We start from the raw sequence: 26,904 nt of genomic DNA, 5'->3' as shown, positions 1-26,904 counted from the left end.
GTTGGTGCACACCTGCTCAGCAGCTGCTTTCAACTTCTCCAGCAGGTCCCATGGCTTCTGGGCTCAGAGGATACAGGCTGACAAGTTTTTCGTTTTGTTTTTGAGACAGAGTTTCTCTGTATAGCCCTTGGCTATCCTGGAACTCGCTCTGTAGACCAGGCTGGCCTTGAACTCAGAGATCTGCCTGCCTCTGCCTCCTGATTGCTGGGATTAAAGGCATGTGCACCACCAGGCTGACAAGTTATAACCACATTCCTTTGGGGAGTCCTCCCCTTTTATTAGCTGTCCATCACTAGTGACTTTTGTGGTATAAACTTCCACCAACTCCTGTCTGTCAGAGGGTGGTCTCACTGGTGAACCAGCCCAGAATTACACAGGCTTAATACCAAGACTCGTTTCCCTCTTACTCAGTCCCTACCTGAGGTCCCTCCATATCGGCGGCCCATCACCCTGCAGTCCCGAGTGGCCCAGTGTGCTTTCATCTTGAGTGACTGAGATGGGGTGCAGTGCTGGAGTGGCCACAGTTAGTCAGATGACCAACTGTAAAGGATGAGGAACTGGGGGAGGGGCCTGTGGTTGGAGACCCTTTGGAGCAGCAATCCCTTTGCTATGGTGGGATCAGCAGAATGGGGCTGCATCAGGCAGGGAGTGAACGCAGGATTGTGAGGACTGTCACAGCTTTGGGAACCATAGTAACAATTAGGGGCCTCAGGCCTTTGGATTCATCTTACAAAATAAAGCACACAAAAACCTTCCAAAGGCCAGGTGGCGGTGGCGCACGCCTTTAATCCCAGCATTCGGGAGGCAGAGACAGCTGGATCTCTGTGAGTTAGAGGCCAGCCTGGTCTACAGAGCGAGTTACAGGACAGTCTCCAAAGCTACACAGAGAAACCCTGTCTCGAAAAACCAAAAACCAAAACAAACAAACAAAAATCCTCCAAGATACAAGCTGCACTTGAGCTTGGTAAATTATTAGAAGTCAAGTATTCCAACAGCTGCTTCCCAAGGCAGGAAACACAGGCCACAGCAGCCTGGGAATTTCACTGTTAGACTCGGCATCCTCAATCGCTAGACTTGGGTTTAACCTGGCTTCTGCAAAGGACAGTTTTAATAGTCAGAGGTAGATTGCTGCCTTTTCTTTCTTCTTCTTTTGATTGCTGCCTTTCTTCATCCTGTCTTGTATCCTCGTGAGCCAAGGTCTTACTGTTAGTCCAGACAGGCCTAGGACTCTGGTGATCATCCTTTCTCAGCCTCTTGAGTTCTGGGATTACAGGAATGACAGCCACATTGGTTTAAAGCTCTCTTTAAACAGTGTGTGTGTGTGTGTGTGTGTGTGTGTGTGTGTGTATGCAGAAGGACACTCGGTGTACTGCTGTACCACCCTTTGCTTTATTCTTCTAAGACTGAGTTTCTCACCGAACCCGGGTGCCAGCAAACTGGAGGGAACCTCCTAGATCCATCCCTCACAGTGTTGGGATTACAGACATATGCAGCCATGCCTGCCTTTTTATGTGGGTTCTTAAGATTTGAACCCGAGTCCTCATGGTTGCCTAGCAACTGTTCTTATCCACTGAGTTATGCCCCAGAGCTCTGGGTCTCAATAGGAGGCATTGAGCATGCAATGTGCCAAAGAGCGCCGGGAAGGGAGGCCGTCTGTCTCCCATCTCCTAAAACAAATGAAGAAACGTGACAGACTTTCTGGGTCCTAGGCCAGCGTCCTTATGGCACCAAGGGAATGAGACTGCCCTGAAAGACTGTCGTACTTGCCGTACGGATGGATGGCTTCTTCTGTGGGCGAGGCTGCAGCCTAGAGGCCAGGCTGCTGCAGGAGACTCGCAGTTCTGGGCAGATGCCCTGTGGCCCCTGCCAAAGTATGTGTCCGCCTCAGAGTAGCACATGATGTCTGAGAGCAGGAAAGGCAGAATCCTAGAAAGACTCCTGTTCCCTGCCTGGCCACCAGCCTTGCCGATGCCAACCCTGCCTGGGGCTGCCTCAGGCACCCTTGATGGGCCCTGCCAATCTGGATTTCTAGGCTCAGGTCAGACTCCAGAAAGCATATGCTTCTCTCCTGTCCATACTGGGGCCTCTGTACCCATGCTGCAACTGACCCAGTTTTGGGTAGAAAACTGGAAAATATCCCTAGTCAGTCAGATAGAGGAGATGAAGCAAATGCCGAGATACTTGAAAGTTCAGACATAGCTCTCTCTCGAAGGGTGAGAAACATGGGCCTTGCCTCTTCCCAGCATTTGGAAAAACCTTCCAAAATACCAGAGGCTGAGTGCAAAGTGTTCTGTCATCCAGAGAGGGATGAGTCAAGCAGAACACGCGAATACTGCAACTCTAGTTACATTTAATGTCATTTCACATGTGCACCTTAAATCTTTCTCTCTCTCTCTCTCTCTCTCTCTCTCTCTCTCTCTCTCTCTCTCTCTCTCTCTCACACACACACACACACACACACACACACACCCCTTCTCCCTCCTTTTCACACCCAAAACACCAGCTGAAAAACCCACTGCTTCCTTCCCTGCCCTGTCTGCTGAGCAGAAGGTGGAGGCAGCCGATAGCCAGGCCCCTGCTCTGACTCAGGCCTCCTTGGGGACCTGGTGTGAATGGGTCTTAGGGACATTCCTGCATCCAAGAAGGCCTGGATATTGCAGGGGTGCACATTAGGTCTGCAGAACGGAAGACCACTACTGTGTAGGTCTCTGTGCTTTGGCTGGGGCGCTGCATTTTTGAAGTGGCTCTAGGCCGGCGAGGAAGTGAAGGCAGTCGCCAAAAAGCCTCATGGAGGAGCCAAAACACACTTTCTGGGCACAGACGGGGAAACTGAAAATCACCCGTGGTCTGGGGTCCTGTGTGTTGACCTTCCTCCATCACTGAGCTGTACAGAACAGTTTTGTGACTGCTGTAATTGTCAGCTTTTAAGGCTGGGCAGACAGGATTGATTTTCTTTCTTTTGGCAGGGAAAAGTTTTTTTTTTTTTTTTTTAAGCTACCCCAGAGGCGGCCATAGTTGCTGAAGGAGCCTGGCAAACATGAGTCGGGGTAGTTATCATCCAAGCCTCACAAAGAGGGAAACTATGTTGGCTGGCTTTTGCATCAAGCCACACATATCAATCCCAAGGACTCCCAGATGAGTGTGGACGCGGAGCAAGATGCACCTGATATGGCTTTAAGGGTTCCTGTCAGAGGGCCAGGTGGCTCACAGGAACCGGAAACCTGGCACGAGCTCTCAAGCAAAGACAGGTGAGGAGCCAGAGTCCTGGCAGAACATTCTCTTACCGGATTGTCCTGGGGATTCGCGCAGGAGGACAGTCTCAGATTTCGTGCCATTCATGTGGGCCCCTCTGAGCCAGACAGGCCCAGACAGGATGAAAGGAACAGTTTCATTTCACTCAGGCCCTTTGTTGGTGACCGTCTTCCACCTGGGTAGAAATTACCTTCTAGGTTAGACAGCCTGGCGTTCTCCTTGTTGTTGTTGTTGTTGGCGGTGGTGGCGGCGGCGGCGGTGGCGGCGGTGGTGGCGGCGGCGGCGGTGGCGGCGGCGGCGGTGGCGGCGGCGGTGGCGGCACTGAGGGTCGAACCTGGTGCTAAGCAAGCACTGTATCAACCGAGCCGTACCCCAGCCCCCTCCCCCAAGCTAGCTGCAAGCATGTGTCAATCCCTCAAGACGTTTAGTTGTTAAAGAAAGTGACAGACAGTGGAAAAAAGGGTAGGGCGCTGAATGTGGCTGCTCAAAGACAGGGCAGGACAGATACTGAACTCTCTCCCTTAAGGATCCCAGGAAGTGGGTAGCAGATCCAACTGTTGGCTGGCTCAGAGATATCCTGGATAATAGTCGCCGGGCATGGACATCTAAGCTGGTCAGGCTTATATCTACACAGAGAAGCTGCCAGCACCCATTTGGGAGGCTAAGGCCGCATACCGCATACGCCTGGCCTGATGACCAAGGCTCAGCCACATGGCTCCCCATGCAATGGAAAACACCAACAGAGGGCCAACAGAAAGATAGCAGACCTGCCCTCAAGCCCCGGAAGTCACACGGCTCCCTGAATGTTCCTGTGATGCGCGAACTAGATGCTGGCTTTAGATAGCTGCTGAGCGGCAGCTGGACCGGAACTCAGAACAAAAAGATAAGATACAAAGGGCCTCTTATAAAAATAGGGAGGGGATACAAAATAACCAAACCCAGAAGAGACCCAGCGGCTCTGTACTGGAAGAGAGTGAGGAGCATAACTCACCGACTGGGTGCAGTGGCACACATCTGTAATCCCAGCACTGGGGAGACGGAGGCAGGAGGATTAGAGGTTCAAGTCAATCCTGGGCTACACAAGCTCAGGGCTAACCTGGGCTACAGGTGACCTGTTTCCTACAAGAAATAAAATGAAGGTGGAGGAGACTGCTCTGGGGAGGTAGAGTGCCTGCTGTCAAACATGGAGTCCTGGATTTAGATCCCCAGAATCTGCATAAAAATCTTTGGGGACAGGAGGTAGGGGACACGGACACACACACACACACACACACACACACACACACACACACACACACACCAAAGAAGAATAAGGCTAGAAATGACCACAGAATAGGCTGTTGACTGGAAAGAGGACAAGCATTTTTTTGTTCTCAATATTTTTTTATTTTCCGAAAAGTTATTGTAGGTTCCAAAAGTCCCTGTGTAGGCAGACACAGCTATTTTCAAATTCAGACTGTATTAGCTTGTGTGTATGGGTGTTTTGCTTGCATGTAAGACACCACATGCCGGCACTGCATGTGGTCCAGAAGAGAAGTCCAGAAGAGGGCATCAGATCCCCTGGAACTGGAGTTCCCCCATTGAGAGCTACCAGGAGTGCGCTGGGATTTGAACCCTGATCCTGTGGAGAGCAGCTAGTATTCTTAACTGTTGAGTCATCATCTCTCTGGCCCCAGAGTTCCTTACAATTCTGCTTTTGTTTCATTTCTTTTGAGACAAAGTCTCACAATGGAGCCCTGGCTGGCCTGGACCTCTGCATTTAGAAGAATTGGAGGGACTCAAGAAAAGCCATCTGCCTCTGCCTCCAGAGAGGTAGGATTAAAGGTGTGGGCACCAGGCCCAGCCCCGCTCCTGGCTATACCTATTAATACGACTGCATCAGAAACTAAAACTGACTGGACATGGTCTACATAGTGAACACCAGACCAACCAGGGCTGCAGTGAGACCCTGTCTCAAAACAAACAAACAAACAAACAAAAAACAAAGAAACGAAAGCCAAACCAAACCAAACCAACCAACCAACCAAAAAAACAAAAAACAAACAAAAAAAAACCTTAACACTCCCCAAAGCCCTAAATTGCCCTAAATTGCCAAAACCCAGACCATCAATGATAAAAAAAGAAATCTTTCAAAAAAGTTTTAACAGCCAGGTGGTGGTTCATGTCTTTAATCTCATCACTCAGGAGGTAGAGCCAGGTGGATGGATCTCTGGGTTCAAGGCCTGTCTCAGAAATCCGCCTGCTTCTGCTTCCTGAGTGCTGGGATTAAGATGTCCATACACCATCATGCACAGCTACGAAAAGATTTTTATTTTGCAAATATTTCAAAATGGAAGACAGCTGGATTCTCATAACTGCTGTGAACTCAATCTATTGTTTTTTAAAAATATATCTTTATCTTACTTTATGTCTGTGCCCAAGTGTATGTATGTATGTATGTATGTATGTACACCCATGTTCAAGTAGTGCCAGTGGAGGCCAGAAGATGGCATCAGATTCCCTAGAACTGGAGTTATGGGTCAGTGTGACCCACTAGTATGTGCTGGGAACCCAATCTGGGTCATCTGCAAGAGCAGGAAGTGTTCTTAGCTGCTGAGCCATCTCTCCAACCCCTGTGGTGTTATTTTGATGACATCTATGGAGAAAATCTGACCTCAGACTGATCTGTTATGGGAGAGGTAAGGAGATGTGTGTGTATTTTAATTTTTTGTGTTTTTTTTTTAGACTGTTTTGTTATGTAGACTGGGCTGCCCTTGAACTCAGAGATTTACCAGCTTCTGCCTTCCAGGTGCTGGGATTAAAAGTATGTGCCACGAAGTCTGGTTAGTATGAGGATTTTAATAACTTCTTGAAATCTTGTGGCTAGTTCTTTGGTACAATGCCAAAACTCACAAGTGACAGTTTCTTAAAGGTTAGTTGTGTGGTAGAGTCTGAGAACATTATTTTGTCACATCAAATCTGTGTCTTCTGTTCTGAATGGATCTTTTGCACACATATAAGCTTACAGCTGCATACTTTGGCCATTTGGCAGAAAACAGTACAATGAATGATGCAGCTATTCTGAGAGTTTACCCACTTCATTTTCATTATTTTATATATTAAACACACACACACACACACACATACACACACACACACACACACACACACACACACACACACACACACACACTTCCCCCGCATCCTAGTGGTGCTCGGGAGTGAAATCACACAGGGGTTCATCTACCATTGAGCTATAACCCTGCCCCAAGTTTTGAAATTTTTTTTTCTTAAGCTAGGATCTCATCTAGCTCAGACTGGGCTCAAATGACCTTGAACTTCTGATCCTCCAGCCTCTGCCTCCTGAGGACAGAGCTTAGGGCAAGCATTATGCTACATCTGCAGAGAAGCCGTCTTGCAGAGACATCTCAGTTCCTCCTGCTGTTCACCTGACACACCCTGGCACCATCCCTGTTAGATCCCCAGGAAGCCTCGCACTCACATGCAAAGTGACTACAGCTCTGACCAAAGACAGGTCACGAGCAGAGGGCCGGGAGAATGTTCATTAACCGAATTTTCCATTAATCATGAGGGAAATCTACTGGGCAACTGCCAAGCATATTTTTCAAACTCAGATATGTGTTTGAGTGTCTGAATTTTACCAGGGCAGCATACACTGGCAGCCTGTCTTCTTTGAATTATTAGACTCACTTTACTAATTTTTTTAAATTAAGAATTTTTTTTTGGTCCCGAGACAGGGTTTTTCTATGTAACAGCTCTGGCTGTTTTGGAATTCGATCTGTAAGCCAGGCTGGCCTCGAACACACAGAGACCTGCCTGCCTCTGCCTCTCAAATGCTAGTATTAAAGGCGTGTGCCATCACCGCCATTGGAAAAAAATTTTTTTTGAGACAAGTCTCACTCTATGTAGTGAGACCTCCAACTGACTGGCCCCAAACTCACAGAAATCCACTTGCCTCTGCCTCCTAAGTGCTGGAATTAAGGGTGGGTGCCACCCTGTCTGGCACAGAGGAGCAGTATGAGGCATCCACAGTTCTGTCTGTTTTGTGCTGGGGAATGTACCCATTTCCTAGACACACTAGCTGAGGCCTACCTCGAGCTACATCCCCCACCACTGCAGTTTGCATGCACTTGGCTCTCCCTGTCATTAGTTCCTGTAACTTTGGATCAGAGAGCTGAAGAGAAGAAAGCACTTTGGAAATCACTCAGCTCATCACATCCACAGTCAGACATAAAGCACTCATTGTTCCTGGAGGAAAGGTGAGCAGGGTTAAAGACAACTCAACCATTAAAGAGATTAGCACCAGGGCAGGGAAACCTGGCCTTCTGCTCTGCGACCACAGGAGGCTGTCTTGAAGGCAAACCACGCCCTTCGGAGGTTCCATCCTGTGCATCTCCAAGTCTCCTTCAAGGAAGAGTCAGCTGAAGAGGTTCTTTGAGCCTCAAAAGCAGTTGCCTCAGAAGGCGTTTCCCCAGAGCTGGCACACAGAAGCCGCAGTCTGGGGGTGGCTGGTACAGGGCTGCTCCACCCCAGGTTGGCTGCACAGCTTGGCAGTGCAAGACAGGAAAGATGCAAGACTGAGAGGTCGCGCAAAGCACGCTGAGGCCAGACACTGTGTGGCAGGGTCGGGTCCCTTCGTTTTAAGCATCTGGTTTAGGCCTCAACTCATGGGGGCTAGGGTGGGGCTGTGGGAGCTCAGTATGTAGAAGGCCCTAGGTTTGAGCTCCAGAACTCCCAAAACAGGAAAACAAAGGCCACCATCTCATTCCAAAAGGCCTGCAGTAAAAAAAACGCCTGTAGCCAAGGGTGATTTCACAAGCTCTGGTGTCCGTTTATAAGCCTGCTTGCATTCCATGACAAATAGCAAACTGCCCCGCCGGACCCCTTAACAAAGCTTCACAGCCCATGCTTTTCCCTCTGGAAATGGACTAATTTTGGGGATAGATGTCCACCACTGGGGGAGGGGGAGCAGTGGCGACCTCACTGGAAGAACATCATGGAAGAGGAGCAGAGGCCTGGCTTGGGGGAGAGCACCCCAGAGTCCACACAAATGTCCTGAGTTCTGGCAGACAGGGCTTCGAAGCTGGGCAAGTACCTTTGAGCTGGGACCAGCTCTCTCCACAGAACGGCTTAGACAGAGGCCACTGCCTTTTTCCACGTTGCACATTCTGGCTGCCCAGAGTCCAGCCAGCTGTGAACCTCTGCAGGCAGCAGCTGTATACCTCTATGGGCAGCAGCTGGCTGTTCGGGTATTTGGAAGGGTAACCAAACTGAGAATTGTAGTTAGAAAAAGAAGGACCGAGTAAGCTGTCGATGGACTTACAAAATGCCCGCCACATGCTTCGGCCTTGGGTGCCTTGAAGCAAGCCAAGTGGCCTTTTCCAGTGGCTGATCTTCCCTCAAGGCCCAGAACAAACAAGGAACCAAGGAAGTAATTTGCCTCCCGTGGATCACATTACGGAACCACCATGGAGGGCACGGGTAACAGTACCCGTTGTCAAGCCAGAGTTCACACCCTGTCTCACCTCCCCTGGCCCGTTTTCCACAAGCAGGTTGAGGTTTGTTTTCTTTGGACAGCCACTCCTTCAGCCTCCACGTGGAATGGACGGAGCAGAAAGGGGAAACCAGTCAGGGAGATGGCCCCAGGAAATAGCGACCTGCTCTGAGATTTGCAGGGGTACAGAGCATCTTGTGACTCGTTGATGAGGACTGGGTGTGTCTCTACTCACAGACCTCCACTGTGAGAAGGCCTCTGCTAGCCAGCACTCCCGTTCTATGTAAATCTCTCCTGTAGGCTTCCTGGAAGGCTGGCTTTGAGCTCAGGTTGCCTTGAACTCACTATATAGTACAAGCCGACATTGAACTCAAAGCAATCCTCCTGTCTCAGACTTTTTTTTTTTCCAAGACAGAGTAAGAAGGGGGCTGGAGAGATGGCTCAGAGGTTAAGAGCACTGGCTGCTCTTCCAGAGGACCTGAGTTCAATTCCCAGCAACCACATGGTGGCTCACAACCATCCAATACGAAATCTGGTGCCCTCTTCTGGCCTGCAGGCATACAGACAGAACACTGTATACATAATACATAAATCTTTTTTTTTTTTAAGAGTGATCTTTCACGTGGGTGGGTGTTAGGAACCGAAGCGGGGTCCTCTGTGAAAGCAGCAAGCGCTGTTGACCTGAGTGGGGTTTTGTTGTTTTTTTTTCTTTGTCATCTTTGCCTCAACGCATTGTCTCAAGTTTAAGGCTCAATCATTGTCAGTCACTTTAAAGGTAAGTGTTTTGCATCACTGAATAAATTCAACTAAGTGGGAGGGGCAGAAATGATGACGGGTTAAAAAGGTGGCTGAGTGCCTTTCCATAGAGTGGAGTTCAGTTTCCCGGCACCCAGGCTGGGTGGCTCACAACTACTTGTAACTCCAGCTCCAGGGCATCCGATACTCTCTTCTGGTCTCCAGGGACACTTGCATATATTTACACCAATACATAAGTAAAAATAAAAAAAAAAATAAAACTTCAAGCATAAATATGAAACTTTAAAAAAAGTTAAGGTGCTATGTTTTGTGGTACAAGGTTGTTCCAGCTTCACTTCCTTGACAGGCCAGCTCTGTAGATTAGAACCCCAGTTCTGGTAGGGTTTTGTCTCCCTTGGGGGTGGGGGGGGGAGAACAAGGGACTGGATTGGGTACTATAACAGTTATGTTAGAAGAAACTGAGAAGAGTCGTCATCTGCCTGAGGACAAGTGGCTGGTGACGGCAGACTACTGTGACCAGGCGACATCACATGTGTGGGCCTCCTTCTTCGTGTGGCGTGAGCATGAATGTTTCATTTTGTGGAGGCTAAAGGTGAGATTCACAGCCAGCCTCGTTCCTGGTACTGAACTCCTGTGTCGTTCCTGAGGCAGTCTCGGAGGGTGGCCTAGTCACTCCGCGGTTCACTTTCCAAGCAGGGAGGGACCCAGAAGCTTGGGACAAGGCCCTTTAAGAACTTGGGGTTTGTCCCTAGGCAGCCTGGCCAGGCCCTGCCGTGAGACTATGGAGTCACCTTAGTTTCCATTCTCACTTTGGTTTCTTGGCTGTCGAACACTGGGACAAAGAAGGTCAAGAGAGGCCTTACAATGTCTCCCCCACGCCGGCTCACCGGGGGTGGCTGGGGCATGGAGACCCTCCCGTTTCCTAACCCTTTAGCACCCCCTTTCTTGGGAACATTAGAAAAAGAATGGAGTGGCGGGGGGTGGGGGTGGTCTGTACACCTCTTTACCATTCTATAGAGAAGCCTCTTTTCTTCTGTAACCCTCAAAAGAGCTATTTTATCTTCTCCTGGGGACCGCCTTGTAGCTTTGTGGCATCCAAAAGATCCATTTGGAAAGTGGGCCGGAGAGACGCCCTGGGACCAGCCCTGGGACCATTGTCGAGAACTGTCTCCCACCCCCCTTCCCTCTGCCTGGGCTTCAGCAGGGACAGTGGAAAACAGCTCAGAGAAAGGAGAGCCTCTCTGAGGCGTGCTTGTGGGGAGGAACCTCATAAAAACAGATCCATGACCCCCTCCCATCCTTCGTGAGGACCCCAGTCAGACAAAACACCCACAGCCAACGGTCTGATAGGTTGTGTTTATATTTACACGGTACATCTTAAAGCAATGGCTACGTTGGTCATACATATTAGAAACCATAAAAAAAGTTAAGAACTAAAATGTACATCATACACTTGTATATATATATATATATTTATATATATATTTTTTACAGAGGTAAAAAGGCTTATTATAAAAAAATCAATACAACAGGGGTTTTAGTATACAGGTGAATGAATTATGCTCAGGCACTTTAATTTGTTAATGTGAGCAAATAGCTTGGGGAGTTAGGGAAACTTCAGAACAGGGAATCTTTTGGCTAAGTTTTGTTACCACGGATATAAAAATAAAATCTGAATAATTTCTCTCAAATGATTGACGTCAGCACGGCAAAGCTGACTGGGAAAATACTAGACACTGTTCAGCCGCAGTGTGGCAATTAAACGTATTTACATAAATGTCCTCATGGCTGTCTTTGTGCCCTTAACCGCTGCCTTCACAAACCAAAAACGATGTGCGGAGTAAGACTGACTAGCAGAACTCTTAAGAAGGGCGGAAAGGAGAGGGGCAGGGGCAGAGCCAAGGCAGGAACAGGAAGCAATCGGGACGCGGGTTCTCACCAAAATAAATAGGGGCACTTGAACTGAGGTCTGAGGAGACGGAGATTAGTGTTGTGCTTTGTAGAGAGGCGACTTGGAGAAAGTCCCTCGGGCCGGGGACAGGCAGTCTCTCCACAGCACTGGAGGCTGGCTGGAGGCAGTCCGGATGGTCTCCTGGCACGGAGACCCCCCCTTCGACAACGATGGTAGCTCTCTGCACCTTTTCTACAAGAGACAGCCCCCTCGCAGTCATCCTAACAAAGGAGACCGTCTACCAACTCACTCATTATCTACACTGATGATCTGTCTGAAGAAACATGGCAGGCTGTCACGGCGAGCAGAAAACTTGGCCACTAAGGTAAGCATGGCTAGCATTTTCCCAGTATGGCCGACACACTGGAAAAAAGTCCTTTTCCTTGAAGACTGATGTCCTGTGTGCAATAGGGGAAGGGGAAGGAGGAGAAGGGGCTGAGCCTGCCTTCCGCTGGGAATTACCACGGAAAGGTCTCGGTGGGAAGAACAGCCAGCGGTGACAAGCATGGCCCCTACGGTCCCCGTGGAGTTCTGATTGTACTATGCTAGGTACAGGTAACCACTTCCACTTTTCTCCTTCAAGATTTGGCTAGTCCTTGCAAACAACACATTTTAAAAAGTGTTCTTTTTCCTCCTCTAGCAAATCAGAAGCCTTTGATGTGGCTCAGCCACAGGCAGAGCCGGTTGGTGATCTACCCTTTTCTGTGCACCCCAAGTGGCAAGTGTGGGTGCGGAGTTGAGAGAGAAAAGACACTTAGGCATTGGAAGGGTTTTTATATATGGCCTTGTTTTTTCCTAAGTATAAATGAATTGAGCCCTAAATTAAAACGGAAACATAAGCCTAAACAAAATGCAAGCCACCACTAATTTATGGTATTTAAAATTCCCCCTGAATGATATAAAATAGTTTCAGGGGGGCGGGAAACAGCTACAGTTTTATTCACAATTTTTAGTGTTTCTCAACTGGAACTTGCTCCCAAAACACTGGTTTGCGTTTGAATAGGTCCACTTGGTTTGCAAAATAATGAGTGAAATTTACTTCACAATTCTAATATTGCTAGGATTTTAGAAGTGGCAACACAATTCTAAAAAAAAAGTCCTATTGTAGGGGTAAACTGGGCAGGCTCATAAAAACCCAAAATCCCCTTTCTAACCCTGGTCCGAGAGGATGCAATGCAATTTGAGGAGTTTTTCCTGATTTTCACACGTTAATCTGAAGTTAAGGCTCAATTCAAGTCATTTTAAAGGTAACTGCTTTGCATCAGCGAATGAATTCCACAGGTGGGGAGGGGGGGGGGAGACGAAGATGAGCTGAAGACAGAAACTGCAGCCGAGGAGGGAAGTCTGGCTTTAGGAGTTAAAGCCCTATTGTTCTGTGGTAACATTGTTCATCCAGCCCACCTCCTCGAGAGACAACAACACGCTGCACGTTACAATACTTAGGGTTTCACCATTAGGTCACATCTCCGAGGAACCCGTGCTTGTCGGTGACAGGCAAGGCCCACTCGGAGAAAAATAGTCTCCGGTACTCGTGGGGGGAAAAAAAATCAACTCTAAACCCCTCCGGATCTAAAAGCTTCTACTGCAGATTCCTTAGGACTGGGAAGGGGTGGGGAGGAGGGAGGGACAGGAGATGAACACGTGGTTGAGACAGCATGACCACAGGCTGGTAAAATACACGCGTCTACGCAGAAGGCTCCTTTCTTCAAAACACTGCGAGAGTACGGGTACGGGCTGACACAGGGTGGCAGCTTACCAGGGTTTGGAATGATGTCGCAAGGGACCAGGGAGCCTGGGAGAAGACGGGGGAGGGGGGACGGGGAGGGGTAATGCAAGAGACAAGTTCCCCGTGGCTGTGGGTGGAAGAGGGGTCAAGTGGGAAACTGAGTCACACGGCGGCTTTGTGCTTCCCGCCGCAGCACCTGCACATCACTCCACAGTGGTAACAGGCCCGAAGGGGAAGGTAACAGCACATACAGGGGGCCAAGAAGGACAAGGCAACGAGCGCCAACCACCGGAGGCAAAATTTCTCGTCGCTGGTGTCGCACGAGCAAGGGTCCGTGTAGTCTCCCTCGGGGTCCGACATGCAGTGGTAGAGCATACTGTCCGCGCACCACATACAGCTCACGCGCCTTATACAAGTTCTCACAGCATCCGGCGCATCCTGGCAGTGGCCCCTACGGTTCTCCTCGTGGTTGAACATGTCCCTGCAATACACGCACCGCGAGCGCTCGCCGTCCTCCTTGCGCCGTCGGGACTTGCCCCTGGCTGGCTGCGTCTTGATCACACTGCTACCATGGCTTTTAGGATCCTCGCCGAAGCCGAAGTCTGAGGAGTCTACATAAGGGTAATTATAGTCGTGCTTGGGGACCTCGCCCTTGGCGAAGCGCACGTAGGAGTCCCCGTCCTCCGCGGTATCCAGGTATTTGCTGCGCACTGGAGCGTGCCGGTAATCCTCATAGCCGCTGGTCATCCAGATCTTCTCCCGCGGGTTAATGCGTACGATTTCCTCGTCATCCTCTGGGAAGGTGACCTGGGGGTAGGACCGCGGCATCCGCTGTCCAGGGAAAAACCAGATACTGTTACAGCCCCAGGACTCCATGGACAGCTGCCAAAGAAAAGATCTGCTGGCCCTTCCTTCAAAGATTCGCCGAAGAAAAGATCTGCCGGCTCTTCCTTCAAAGACTTGTAGGAAGAGCTGACAATCTTTTCTGGACAGCTTGTCACTCCCAGATGCTTTTCACATTGTGAGCCTCAATTATGCGAGCCCAGTTTAGCAGTTTTGCCGGTTTCGTTGGAAGGTCTGCCCATCTTAAGAGCAGGTTGAACTCAGATGGTGAATTCTTGCCAAGCAAGTAGGAAGTCCTGAAGTCAATCAGTCCCCTGCATCCTATAGCCCGGGCGCCGAGCCCTCGCCTGGAACCCCAACAGTTGGGAGATGGAGGCAGATTAGTACATTCAATGTCTTTCTCTGCTACCCTGGGCTAAGGAAGACCCCTGCCTCAAAAGGGAGTATGCCCACATGCCTTCAATCCCAGGCAGAGGCAGGCAGATCTCTGTGAGTTCAAGGCCAGCCTGATCTACAAAACAGGACAGGCTCCAAAGCTACACAGAGAAACCCGTCTGGAAAACAAACAAACAAACAAACAAAAAAAGTAGTGCAGTTGGGCAAGTCCAGCATTCTCACATGAAGAGCAAAAACAGGTCCTGCCTCACTTGCAATCTCCACCTTCTGCGTGCCTCGGGTCTGCTGCACTCAGGTCGCGCTGTGCTGAGCCAACCTCTAACAGGGTACTGCAGTTCTGTACAGTTTTTATATAGTATGCACTCATCGGTACAAATACCAGCTGTGTATTTATTTAGAGACAGGGTCTCACTGTCAAGCCTGGATGTCCTGGAACTCACAGAGATCTGTCTGCTTCTGCCTCAGCCTCCTGGGTGCTAGGATTGAAGGTGTGAGCCACCACTCCCGGGGAGGAAAAAAAAGCGAGTACACAAGGTCCCCTAGTCCTGTTGTAACTATAATCTCATTGAAAAGATAGATGTACAAATGTGAGAAAGATAAGAAGCTTCCAGATGCTGATCTTAATCCTACAAGCATCCTTGATGGTTAATCCACTGGTCAACTTGACGCATCATTAGGAAGACAGCCTTGTAGGGGATTATCTTCTTTTTTTCTTTCTTTTTCTTTTGGTTTTTCAGGACAGGGTTTCTCTGTCTAACAGCGCTGGCTGTCCTAGAAAACTCACTCTGCAGACCAGACTGGCTTCGAACTCACGGAGATCTGATCCCTGGACCCCACCCCCCAACCCCCGCCAGTGCTGGGGTTAAAGGTGTGTGTCACCACCACCCAGCTGGGGGATTATCTTGATTAAGGTAATTGAGATAGGAAGACACACCCACTGTGGGAAGAGAGATTCGCTGGGCTGGAATCCTGGACTATATAAAAAGGCGAGCGTGAGCTGGGCACAAGCCTTCTGCTGCCGTGACTTTATCCACCACGAGGATGGGCTGTGAGGGCCCTTGGACGCTGCCCCCCCCCCCCTTTAAGGTGTTTGTGTCACATAGCAACAAGCTGCCAAGCGTGGGGATTGCAGGCCTGGTTTAAAATCAAGTATTTTGTTGTTGAGTTTTTCTGTTTGTTTAAGACAGCTCTCACTTTTGCCCAGATTAGCCTGGAACTCACCATGTAGCCCAGGCTGGCCTACCTCACCCTCCCAAATTTAGGATTACAGGTGTATGCCACCATGCCCAGCTCAAAAATGAACATTTTAGTGTCACAATATGAGGAAGCACACAGTAAAACCATCTTAGAACAGCAACAAACCCTGCCCAGTACTTGCTGCTTCTCAAGTCAGCCAAGAGGCCACATAATCTACAGAGGCACTAGTCTATTCCCCATGATTTGGGAACCTGTTCCACAAACAGCTACTCAGTAAATATTTGTTGAATGACTGAATTCAGACTGCAGTTACATGCATCCCCTTGAGCAAGACTGGGCCTGCAGCCCGCATGGAAGGGATGCAAGCCAAGGGTGCAGCATTCCTGGACTGGGGCCCTGGGCTTTCACAGCCACGAGGCCCTCTGGATAGAGGAACAGGGAGGCCCGGCGCCCCGTGCAAGGACTGTGCGCCTGGACCTCCTTCCCCCGGGCACTCCACAGCTCTACCACATTCTCATCTGTAAACTAGGGATGCCAACGCCCTGCCTCACGGAGTGATTGGATAAAAGCAGGCAGAGCATACACAGGGGTGAGGCAAGGGGCCGTGGGAGGCTGAGCTGGGACCACCAGAACACCTCCACCATGGCTGTGGGGAAAGTGGCTGGGCCTGGGGCGGGGGGAGAAGGCCATACACAGCTGTCCTTATGTCTCCAGAGGGATGAAGTCCCCTGCTCACCTGGTCGGGGTGGTAATGGTCCATGGGGTATGGGTCAAGGGTGTAAATCCTCCGGTGCTCACACGATGTGGGGGAGGAGATTGTCCTCGTATGCTGCTCCCTCTTCTGAGAGGAATTAGAAGAACTGTCTGTAGCTGTCTGTTTGGAGAGAAGCCATGAAGAGTTCATTTAAAGAGAAAACAAAACCAAGAACCAGCAGGGCGTGCCCGATGCTCAGGCTCAGGGGGTGAGAACGCGTTGCTGTGCAAGTCTTGACCACCTGACCTCACCTCCTAGTACCTGTGGCACGAGAGAAGTGACTTCCAAAAGCTGTCCTCTGTCTTCCTCATTTGCCATGGCACACACAAGTACACACGAGCATGAACTCACGCTCACAAATAAGTAAACAACGACAAAACACACAAGCTCTACCATGCACTATCCAAACACCACCTGTTCTTCCTGGACCTTCCAATCCCTGTTTATTTTTAATGATTTTTTTTTTTTTTTTTTGGACGGGGTCTGGTTATATAGCCCTGGCCTGCCTGGAACTCATCATACAGCCCAGGCCTGACTCTGCCTCCCCAGCGTTGGATTAAAAGTGTGCGTTGGGACAGCTCCACTGCCTGTGACTCCAATTCTAGGGACCTGATGTCCTCTTCTGGCCTCCACGGGCACTTCTATGGATGTGGTACACATGAAACAAGCAGGTATATGCACATATACACAAAGTAATTTAAAAATAGAAACATAAAAAGGTGCGTGCTACCACATCTCACTTATTTCATTTTTAATAATGTGCATGTGAGTAGAGGTGCCCCTGGAGGCCAGAAGGGGGCACTGGACCCGCAGAGCTTATAGGGAGTTGGAGGCACCTGAGCTGGGCATTACAAGCAGTTAATGACGCTTTTAACCTTTAAGGCGTCTCTAATCCCAGTGGATTCTTCTTTGTTTTTAGATACACACAAACAAACCCAGGGTGGCTTGAACTTCTGACTCTACCCCTTGTTGTAGGGTATTTGTTCACCGTGTGAAGATAGAGTGCTGTGGTTGGCTTAATAAAGAGCTGAATGGCCAATGGCCAGGCAGGAGGTACAGGCAGGCTTTCCAAGGAGAGGGAAGTAGAAAAAGGAATCTAGGTGTGTGGGGACGCCAGGGGACATGGAAAGGAAACAGGAGGTGCAAGACGGAAGAGAGGTAACACCATGTAATAGAATGTAGATTAATATAAATGCGTTAAGTTTTAAGAGCTAGTGAGGAACAAGCCTAAGCTATCGGCCAAGCTTTCCTAATTAATAAGAGATACACATTAATGAGAGATCAGCACCAGCGATCACTTAGTGATCTCTTGCAGAAGAAGTGGAATCTCTTCACAGTGAGAACACAGAGCTGGCCCATGGGAGACAGGCTACACTTTGCATGTGCAGTAGGACTTGGCAAATAGTCTGCAAGCACTGTCCAGGTAGAACTGGTTTTGAAGGTGTGAGGTTGTCATGGAGAGTAGCTGAAGCTTGGTACGGCGGGCAATCATCAGAGGGGCCACTGGTAAAAGTGCAGCCTCAGCTGTGATGGAGACCCCGGGATACCAGAGACGGACACCAGGAGAGCAGCAGGTGTTAGCGGAGCCAGCTTCAACTCCGGGACAAGCTGTGCTTGCTGCCGATGGCGGGGCTGGACAAGTGGGACCCCCTAAGCCTGCTAGAGGCAGAAAGCTACACAATGAGGGAGTTCCAGATGCCAGACATCGAGCTACGGGATTTCTGACGGTCACTGCTGGGTTTTGTTTTTGTTTTGATCTAATCATTTTTATGGCCTGGTTCTTCCCTTTTGGAATAAATATGAAACTTATTTTTAGTTTTACAGGGTCCCAGAGTTAAGAGACTGGGTTTGTTTGTAAAGCTGGAGTATATTTATATTGTGATATTAACACAAGCTCTTGAGACAAGGCTACGGTTTAAAGTGACATGTTCCTGTGTCAGGTTGACAAGTGTTGAGTGTCCCAGTTAGCGTTAACTGTCAACTTTAGAGTCCAGTCACCTGAAAAAGGAGTCTCGACTGAGGGACTGTCCAGACTGGACTGGCCTGTGGCCATGAATGGGGGCGACTGTTAACTGATATGGGAGCACCCAGCCCACTGTGGGTGACACTGTTCCCTGGGCAGGTGAGCCTGTGAGCCTTCGTGGTTTCTGCTCCAAATTCTTGCTTGTACACTCCTTCCCTGATTTCCCCCAACGATGGACCGTGATGAGGAAATGTGAGCCAAATAAATCTTTCCACTGTGTAAACGGCTTTCGGTCACGGCATTTATCACAGAAACAGAATGGGGACTAGAATACAAGGAATGCAAGAGAGAGGTGGGGAAGGTCAGAATGTATTTCAGGTCTGTGCTAGCAGACAAATCTTGCCAAGTGCCGATATGTATGACAGAGACATGTAGCTGGGAAGAGGTTCACCCATTATCTTGTGGTTTCCAGAGGGCAGGGTGTCACACAAGGCGCGCGCGCATGCACACACACACACACACACACACACACACACACACACACACACACACACACACACACACACACACACGCAAGCCAGCAAGACCCTGAAGTATTCCGGTGACTCTGCCAACTTCAACTCCAAGACCTGACCGCCGAGGCTGTTTTTAGTCTGCCTTTGCTCTGGGAGAGGTTTCACCAGACGAACTTCGGGGCTCCGCACTCGAGAACCAAAGTGAACAAAAGTGAAGTTCTCTCTTAATTACTCTGGGCCTGGGACCCGGACTCTTAGGAGAGGCGGCTTCTCCAACAGGCCTCCCAGTAGGCGAGCAGAGGCAGCGTTGGCGTTAGAGCCACCTCACCAGTGCCACCGGCTGTACCCGGAAGGCTGGGACTGGGCACGGCAGACTCCTCTGGACCCGTAAACCTCTGAATGATTATTTTATAAGCAGCTGCGGGACCTCGGGTGGAGAGACTCATCCGGACCTCGGGCTGGACAGGACCGGAGGAACTTCAGGCTACACTCCTCAATGCGGGAAGCACAGCCCTGGGCACTGAACCACAGTGGACTATGATGCTGACAGTAGTGGGTTTCGTTTTTTTTGGCTCAGGTAGGCTGGATTTCAGTGATTCTCTGCGCATTAGTAGGTAGAAGTTGACCTCTTAGTCAAGCTGACTTCTTTTTTTTTTTTTTTTGGTTTTTCGAGACAGGGTTTCTCTGGGTAGCTTTGCGCCTTTTCCTGGAACTCACTTGGTAGCCCAGGCTGGCCTCGAACTCACAGAGATCCGCCTGGCTCTGCCTCCCGAGTGCTGGGATTAAAGGCGTGCGCCACCACCGCCCGGCCCAAGCTGACTTCTTAACTCCAATTTTTACATTTGTAAAATGGGGCTAAAATCCTCCAAGTTATTTTAAAAATGAAACAAGGCTTAAAATGTCTATATTAGTTGTCCTTCCATGGCTGTGATAAAACACAGGGACCAAGGTAACTTATAAAAAAACAAGAACAGCTTAGCGCTCACATCCCAAACTGAAAGCAGAACCCAGAGACTGAGTGGCTCCTGAGACCTGAAAGCCCGCCCCCAACCCCACCCCCACCCCGACACACTTCCTCAGCAATGCCACACACGCCTCCTCAGATTTCACAAACTTCCCACCACCTGGGGACCAAGTGTTCAAAAGCTCAAGACTTACAGGGGATTTCCTATTCCAACTTGCCCATTCCACTTCCTGCCCCCCATAGACTCATGGCCATATCATAACATAAAATGCATTTAGTCCAACTTCAAAGTCCCCAGTCTTTTGGTCTCAACATTGTTTAAAAGTCCGAATTTCAAGCCGGGCATGGTGGCACATGCTTCCAACAACAGCACTTGGGAGGCAGGGGCAGGCAGATCTCTGTGAGTTCGAGGCCAGCCTGGTCTACAGAGCGAGTTCCAGGACAGCCAGGGCTTATGTAGAGAGGCACCATCTCAAAACAAAACAATAACAATGAAGTCCAAAGTTCAAATCTCTTCCAATCAAGGCAACCTCTTAACTGTAACATCAAAAGCAAATCACACACTTCCAACATACAATGGCACAGAATACATCACCATTCCAAAAGGGAGGAGTTAGGGAACGGAGAGGGAGCACTGGACCAAACAAGACCCCAATCCGGCAGGATAGACTCAAACTTCTGTAGCTCTATGTTCAGCCTTACATGGCTCTGTCTTCTAGCTCTGCTGCCCACAACACACGTGTCTCTCTCGGGCTAGCTCTACCCTGTGTGAGCTCGGCTCCGGCATTGCTAACATCTTGGGGTCTCCAGTTCGAGTCCGGCTGTGTTTTCATGGCTTTACACAATGGCCTCTCAGGGCCTTCGCAGGGACCACCCTGCTACCACACTGCCTGGCCTTGGTGGCTCTCCTTAACCACAGACCCTTTACTCCTGCATACCCTGCAGGATTCTAAAGCCAGGACCACATGGATGACACTGTCAAGTTCAGCCGCCCGCCGGGGATAGAACCCCGACCCTGATTTACATCCGCCTCCCCTTTGTTGCTATTCAGGAACAGAATTTCTTTGGCTCTTTCCTTTCACAAATGAGAAGCACCTTCCCTTTGCTCCACTGCACATCGGGCCTCTACCTATCTCGTTTCTTTCAGCACCAGCCCTGGTCTTTTCCCCAAGTGTATTTCTGCATTTCTTTCTGCCCATTTGATCGTTTTTAATTGTAGACCTCCGTAAGAGTGATTACGAGTGACCAAGTGACAGAGTCAGTATTAGGCTTTCTTGAAATCTCTTTTGCCAAAGAAATTAGTCCACTGCCTTTTTAACTCTAGCCTCAGGCAAGTTCTTCAGACAATGGCATAAAGCAGCTACATTCTTTGCCAAAATATCCCAGGAATCGTCTCCAGCTGTCTTAATTTGGCTTTCTATTTCTGTGAAGAGACACCATGACCATGGCAACTGTTATAAAGGAAAACATTTCATTGAGGCTGGCTTACAGTTTAGAAGTGTAGTCCATTATCATCATGGCGGGAAACATGGCAGCCTGCAGGCAGACGTGGTGCTGGAGAAGGAGCTGAGCGTTCTGCATCTGGATGCACAGGGAGCAGGAGACTGCCATACTAGGCTCAGCTTAAGCATATGGAACTCCATAGCCCACCCCCACAGTGACACACTTCCTCCAACAAGGCCACACCCCCGAGCAGTGCCTCTTCCTATGGGCCAAGCACTCAAACACATGAGTCTACAGGGCCATTCCGATTTAAACCACCGCATCACCTTAGCGGCTCGTATTTCCCCCTCTGAAACTCTCGAGCTGGGCCTCCACAGTCCACACAGCTCTAAGCACCGCTGTCTTCCAAGCTCCTGCTGAGATGGAGCAAAGCAAAGTCCATTATGCTTTACTTATAGCATTCAAAGTCTCAAAGTCTTCCACATTCCTCCAAAACAGCACGGTCAGGTCCGTCTATCAGCTTCTGTATTAGTTACTTCCCTGCTGCTATGATAGGACAACCCAACCAAGGTAACTAATAAAAGCTCCTACCCATTTCCTTTCCTCACAGCCTTCTAGATCCTCCACTGGAAGACACTGGGTGTCACCACCTAACTTCTCAGGATCTGCTGCTGTGATTCCACAGTCCTTCAGCTCACATGAATCACCTATGTATGGTTTCTCTTTCCAATCCACTCGCCCCACCCCGCACCTGCATGGACAGTCTATTGTTCTTTCATTATATCTGTCTTACTAATATTTGATATAACTTGTTAGTGTCACACACACAATATAAAAATAAAACTTTAGGCTGGGCGGTGGTGGCATATGCCCTTAATCCCAGCACTTGGGAGGCAGAGGCAGGTGGATCTCTGAGTTTGAGGCCAGCTTTGTCTACAGAGCAAGTTCCGGGACAGCCAGGGCTACATAGAGAAACTCTGTTTTGAAAACAAACAAATAACACAAAACAAAAATAAAACCTTAGAATAAAATTTAAGTTACAAAAAGGCCAAAATTAAAAACAGAAAACAAAAACAAAACAGAAAAAAAACCAGCAACTTACTAGAAAACTTACTAGAAAAACACCTAATAAATCTACTCCATCCACCACATAGGCTCAACTTGTTTTATCTTCAGGGTTCTGTATTTTGCTTCTGCAAACTGATGATTACAAAATTCAAGAAGTTTACTGGATCAAGACTGAAAAGCAGCACCATTTACAAATACTCAAAAGCCCAACCAGGACAAAACAAAGCTGTAATTCCGGGGGTGAGTGGGAGGGGCCAAGAAATCCTAAGGGGCAGCTGTGGTGAACGGCCAGCAAGTCATAACCTGCTAGCAAAAACCAGGATGTTACAGGTTCAAGCACAGGGCCTGAGGGTGGACTGTTTTCCAGTCTGGGGAAAACATGGACAGAAGTGGAGTCTGCTGGGGAAAAACAAAGGGTCATATTTCCCGTGTGAAGGGAGAAACCTAAGGGCCCAGGGAACATCAAAGCGCACACACACTGTTCGTTCGCTCCTGCTGGTCTCTGGTGCCGACGCCTCACACAGCCACGGGACCTCTCGGTTCAGGGAAGACCAGTCCACTGTGGGTGCCCTTCTAAGCACGCAGGGGAGACGCGGATGTGCCAGCATCCATCGCTCTGCTTGCTGTTGCCTTTGCTTCTTGCTCTCCAGTACATTCATCCTGTTGCAGCTGCTGCCACGCATCGGAATCCAGCTTCTCTGACCTCTAATGTAAACTGAGGACCAGCAGGCCTCTGAGCATCCTCCAGACCTCAAGCACCAGACTGGGACTACGGTAAGATGTGCAGCTACCCAGTTCTCGGCAAGGAGTGGTGGGTAGCCCCTGTCGGGCTACCCAGCCCACAGTGTGTAAACCAATCTAATAAATTTATGATTGATATTCACCCCATTAGCTGTGTTCCCCTAGAGGACCACGAGGAACACGGTGTGGTAGGCCTCCCTGTGGTCCAGCCTTCGGTAACGGTTTTCGGATTTCAAGGGTATAACATTCACTGTAGCAGATCTTGAGCCCACCACAGGACCAGGATACGAGGATTCACTGACCAATGCTTATCTCTTTCTAAATAACTAGAGTCCAAGACAATGTTCAAACACGACTCTTGGATTTGGTGGTTATTTAAAAGATGGAGGGCTGGAGAGATGGCTCAGAGGTTAAGAGCACTGACTGCTCTTCCAGAGGTCCTGAGTTCAATTCCCAGCAACCACATGGTGGCTCACAACCATCCATAATCAGATCTGGTGCCCTCTTCTGGCCTGCAGTCATACATGCTGTATACATAATAAATAAATCTTTAAAAGATAAAAAAATAAAAATAAAATAAAATAAAAGATGGAGTGGCTGCTGCCTGTGGCAGTGCACGCCTGTGATCCCAGTATTTGACAGACGGAGGGAAAAAGACCAGCAGAGTTCAGGGCCATCCTCAGCGACACAGCAGCTCAAGGTACCCAGCCTGAGGTTCCTGGCTATGTGAGACCATGTCTCAGAAAACCAGGGCCTGGCGTGGTAGCTCATGTTTTTTTTTTTTTTTTTTTTTTTTGTTTTTCGAGACAGGGTTTCTCTGCGTAGCTTTGCGCCTTTCCTGGAGCTCACTTGGTAGTCCAGGCTGGCCTCGAACTCACAGAGATCCACCTGGCTCTGCCTCCCGAGTGCTGGGATTAAAGGCGTGCGCCACCACCGCCCAGCGGTAGCTCATGTTTTTAATCTTAGCACTCAGGAGGCAGAGGCAGGAGGAGTTCAAGGCTAGCCAGGTGTACATATTGATAGCCAGCCCTACAAAGAGAAACCTTATCTCAAACAAAACAGTAACAACAACAATAACAAAATAAACTTAATTATTCAATCAAGGAAGAGAACAGCACTAGCGACTGGAGGGGGTTGCTAGTTAGTACTGGTTGCTCGTCCACCATGAACCAGCTGTGTGGCCTTATGTAAACTACCCATCTGAACCCCGGATCCTCCTATCTGTAAAATCATACACAATTACTTTATTTCCCAGAAACAAGGTGGCTAGAGCAGATGAATTCACCATCCTCTGCAATCAAGATCTGGCTGAGGCAGAGGCATGCCTAGAGCTCTACACATCTCTGAGTTAGTGCCTATCACTTATCTATCCATCCCCACCCCCAGACAGGGTTTCTTTGTGTAGCCCTGGCTGTCCTGAAACTTGCTCTGTAGACCAGGCTGGCCTCAAACTCGAGATCTGACTGCCTCTGCCTCCTGAGTACTGGGATTAAAGGCGTGCGCCACCATACTGGGCTCACTCATCTACTTTTAATGTGCTATTATTTATTTGGTGGCTGTGGTGGTGTGAATGAAAATGGTCCCCATAGGCCCACAGCGATTGGCACCATTGGGAGGTTTGGCCTTGTTGGGGTTTCAGATGCTCAAGCCAGGTCCAGTGTTACCTCTTTTCCTGCTGCCCGCCAATCCAGACACAGAACTGGCTTCTTCACTGCCATGTCGGCCTGCACACTGCCATGCTTCCCACCATGCTGACTGTGGACTAAACCTTTGAACCTAGAAGCCAGCCCCAATTAAATGTTTTCCTGTATAAGAATTGACCTGGTCATGGTGTCTCTTCACAGCAATAAAACCCAAACTAAAACAGGGGCCACACAGTGGACCCCCTGAAGGCACAGGCACAGGTTCTACATTTATGGATTCAATCAACTGCTACTGTGATCACGGGCACCTTGGCTAACACATCTGTATAGTTTCGCTGAGTGAGACCTTGTCTCAAACAACACACCACACCACACCCCCCACCACAGTAAAAAACAACCCAAGAATTAGAATAAATAACAAAAACTCATACAGAGCAGTAGCTATTTAAGAATTTCTGGTGGGGCCCCTGACAGGAGAGACGTGGACAGACACAGGTTTGGGTAACGAAATGGAGGGGACAGGCTTGGGAGGAGTGGGGGACAGGGAGAGCGGACAACAACGTTGGCAGATGACAAGAATGTAGACAGTGACCTTCCCACAGGAAGACAGTGCCGTTTCTCATTTGGAGAAGTGACTAGGACAAGCTGATTCCAAGGGACCACTGTGACCGTTTGAAAAGTGTCAGGGCAGCGGCAGCCACTGCTCTGTGAGCCCACAAGGTCACAGGAGCACTCCACAGAACGGCGTTACTCTCCTCTGGGGGGAGCGTCCTCGGGGACCTAACCCCTCCTCCTCGCAGGCCCCGTTTCTGAAAGACTCCACCAACTACCAACACCGTCACACTGGGGACTAAGCTGCCACATGTGAACCCTCGGTGTCCCCAGGGCGAAGTTCAGCCATGTGCGGGTGGCTCTCAAGCACCCCGTGTCCCCCAAATCCCAAGGAATCCCGAGAACTAGGGAAACCTCTGGCTCCAACGGCAGAGACAGAAAACGCACACGCCTGACATCTCCGGTCACAACTCTGAGGGCTCCGAATGCAAGCGGTAACCTCTGAAAACAGCTGTAATTCTCAAGAACCAGAAGAGGGGGGCGCTCAGCAGCGTTCACACCCTTTCTGACAGGAATTCCAAGTCCTAAACATTTGTCTTCCGAACCCAGCTTGAGAGCATTTTACCCACTTGGGAAGTGTGGGGCTCAGGCTGTGAAGTGGCCGCCCGCTTCCTTGGCTCACACTCCTTTACTGCCTTGGGACAGAATGTCTAGCTACAGTGCACTGGTCAATGAACAGGAATGTGGCATGTCTGCCCCCCCCCGCCCCCCATTTTCCCACAGCCAACAGCCTGGGAATTAATATGGGCCTTTCCTGGGGAAGGGAGGTTCTGTTATAAATAGGCCCGTGTTTGTAAACAGGCAAGTGACCCTCTATGCCAGGTCTACACGGAATGCAGTCTGTCGAGGGCACCTTTAACCCAGTGTCAGCCGTTCCCAGAGGGAGGCTTACGGGACGGGACGAAACCAAACCGAGAGGATTCAGGTTTCCATCACCCGGTCCCTTCTCACCCCGCCTCCCCGGTCTATAAATCACTTCTGGCAGGTAGCTGGGAAGCAGCTGCGAATTACGATTCTGCTCCGGCTCACAGGAAGCCACCTTTAACCTCCCTGCTGTTGTCTGTCTCCCCAAACGTGACAAAAGCACAGATGTGAGCACATGCCAACTGCTGAGAGGATCTGCCTGTTCGGCCAGTCTACCAGCCGCTCCAAGGAAGACCGACTGCGTCATTCCTGACGGTCCCACTACACGGAGTTTCTGTGACGTCCGGACCACGACACCCCACAGACTCCGCTCCTCCGGCAGGCTTCGCCCCAGAGCTCCCTAGACTAGATCCCTTTCCAAAATGCTGTGCAGAAGCCAGGGAAGGCACCCCTCCCAGTGAAGTGTTTTCCGACCCCTGACCCCTGCCTTACATGCAGACGGGACCACCTTCCACCGTCTGCCGTCTGCCCGTTCTCAGGCTTCCTGTGGGTCACACTCATTTCTGCAAGCCCTACCATTGGTTCTGTGACTGTTGGTGCCTTGGCTTACACACCTGGATAGTCCCAAAGCAGTGTCTTTCACACCAATGGCCACAAATCGTAAGTGCAGAGAAACGAATTTAATCAATTACTCCCCATGTTTTAAAATGTGAGACTGAAAC

At 49.6% G+C, this 26,904-nt stretch overlaps 1 protein-coding gene across 1 annotated transcript in view; it reads right to left on the bottom strand.

Annotated features, from left to right (window-relative positions):
• Nucleotides 1-10,839: 10,839 nt before the first annotated feature.
• Spred2 (sprouty related EVH1 domain containing 2) overlaps nt 10,840-26,904 on the bottom strand; it is a 107,524-nt gene continuing 91,459 nt past the window's right edge. Inside the window, exons 5-6 of the mRNA XM_006974824.4 lie at nt 16,352-16,489; nt 10,840-14,010 (exon numbers count right to left, since the gene is read on the bottom strand). Coding sequence (XP_006974886.1) covers nt 13,342-14,010; nt 16,352-16,489 — 807 coding nt within the window. The 3' untranslated portion in view covers nt 10,840-13,341. The remainder of the gene's footprint in view (nt 14,011-16,351; nt 16,490-26,904) is intronic.

The sequence above is a fragment of the Peromyscus maniculatus genome, chromosome 10, assembly GCF_049852395.1.
Source record: "Peromyscus maniculatus bairdii isolate BWxNUB_F1_BW_parent chromosome 10, HU_Pman_BW_mat_3.1, whole genome shotgun sequence".
Taxonomy (NCBI): Eukaryota; Metazoa; Chordata; class Mammalia; order Rodentia; family Cricetidae; genus Peromyscus; species Peromyscus maniculatus.
This window is presented reverse-complemented; position numbering and strand designations above follow the sequence as displayed.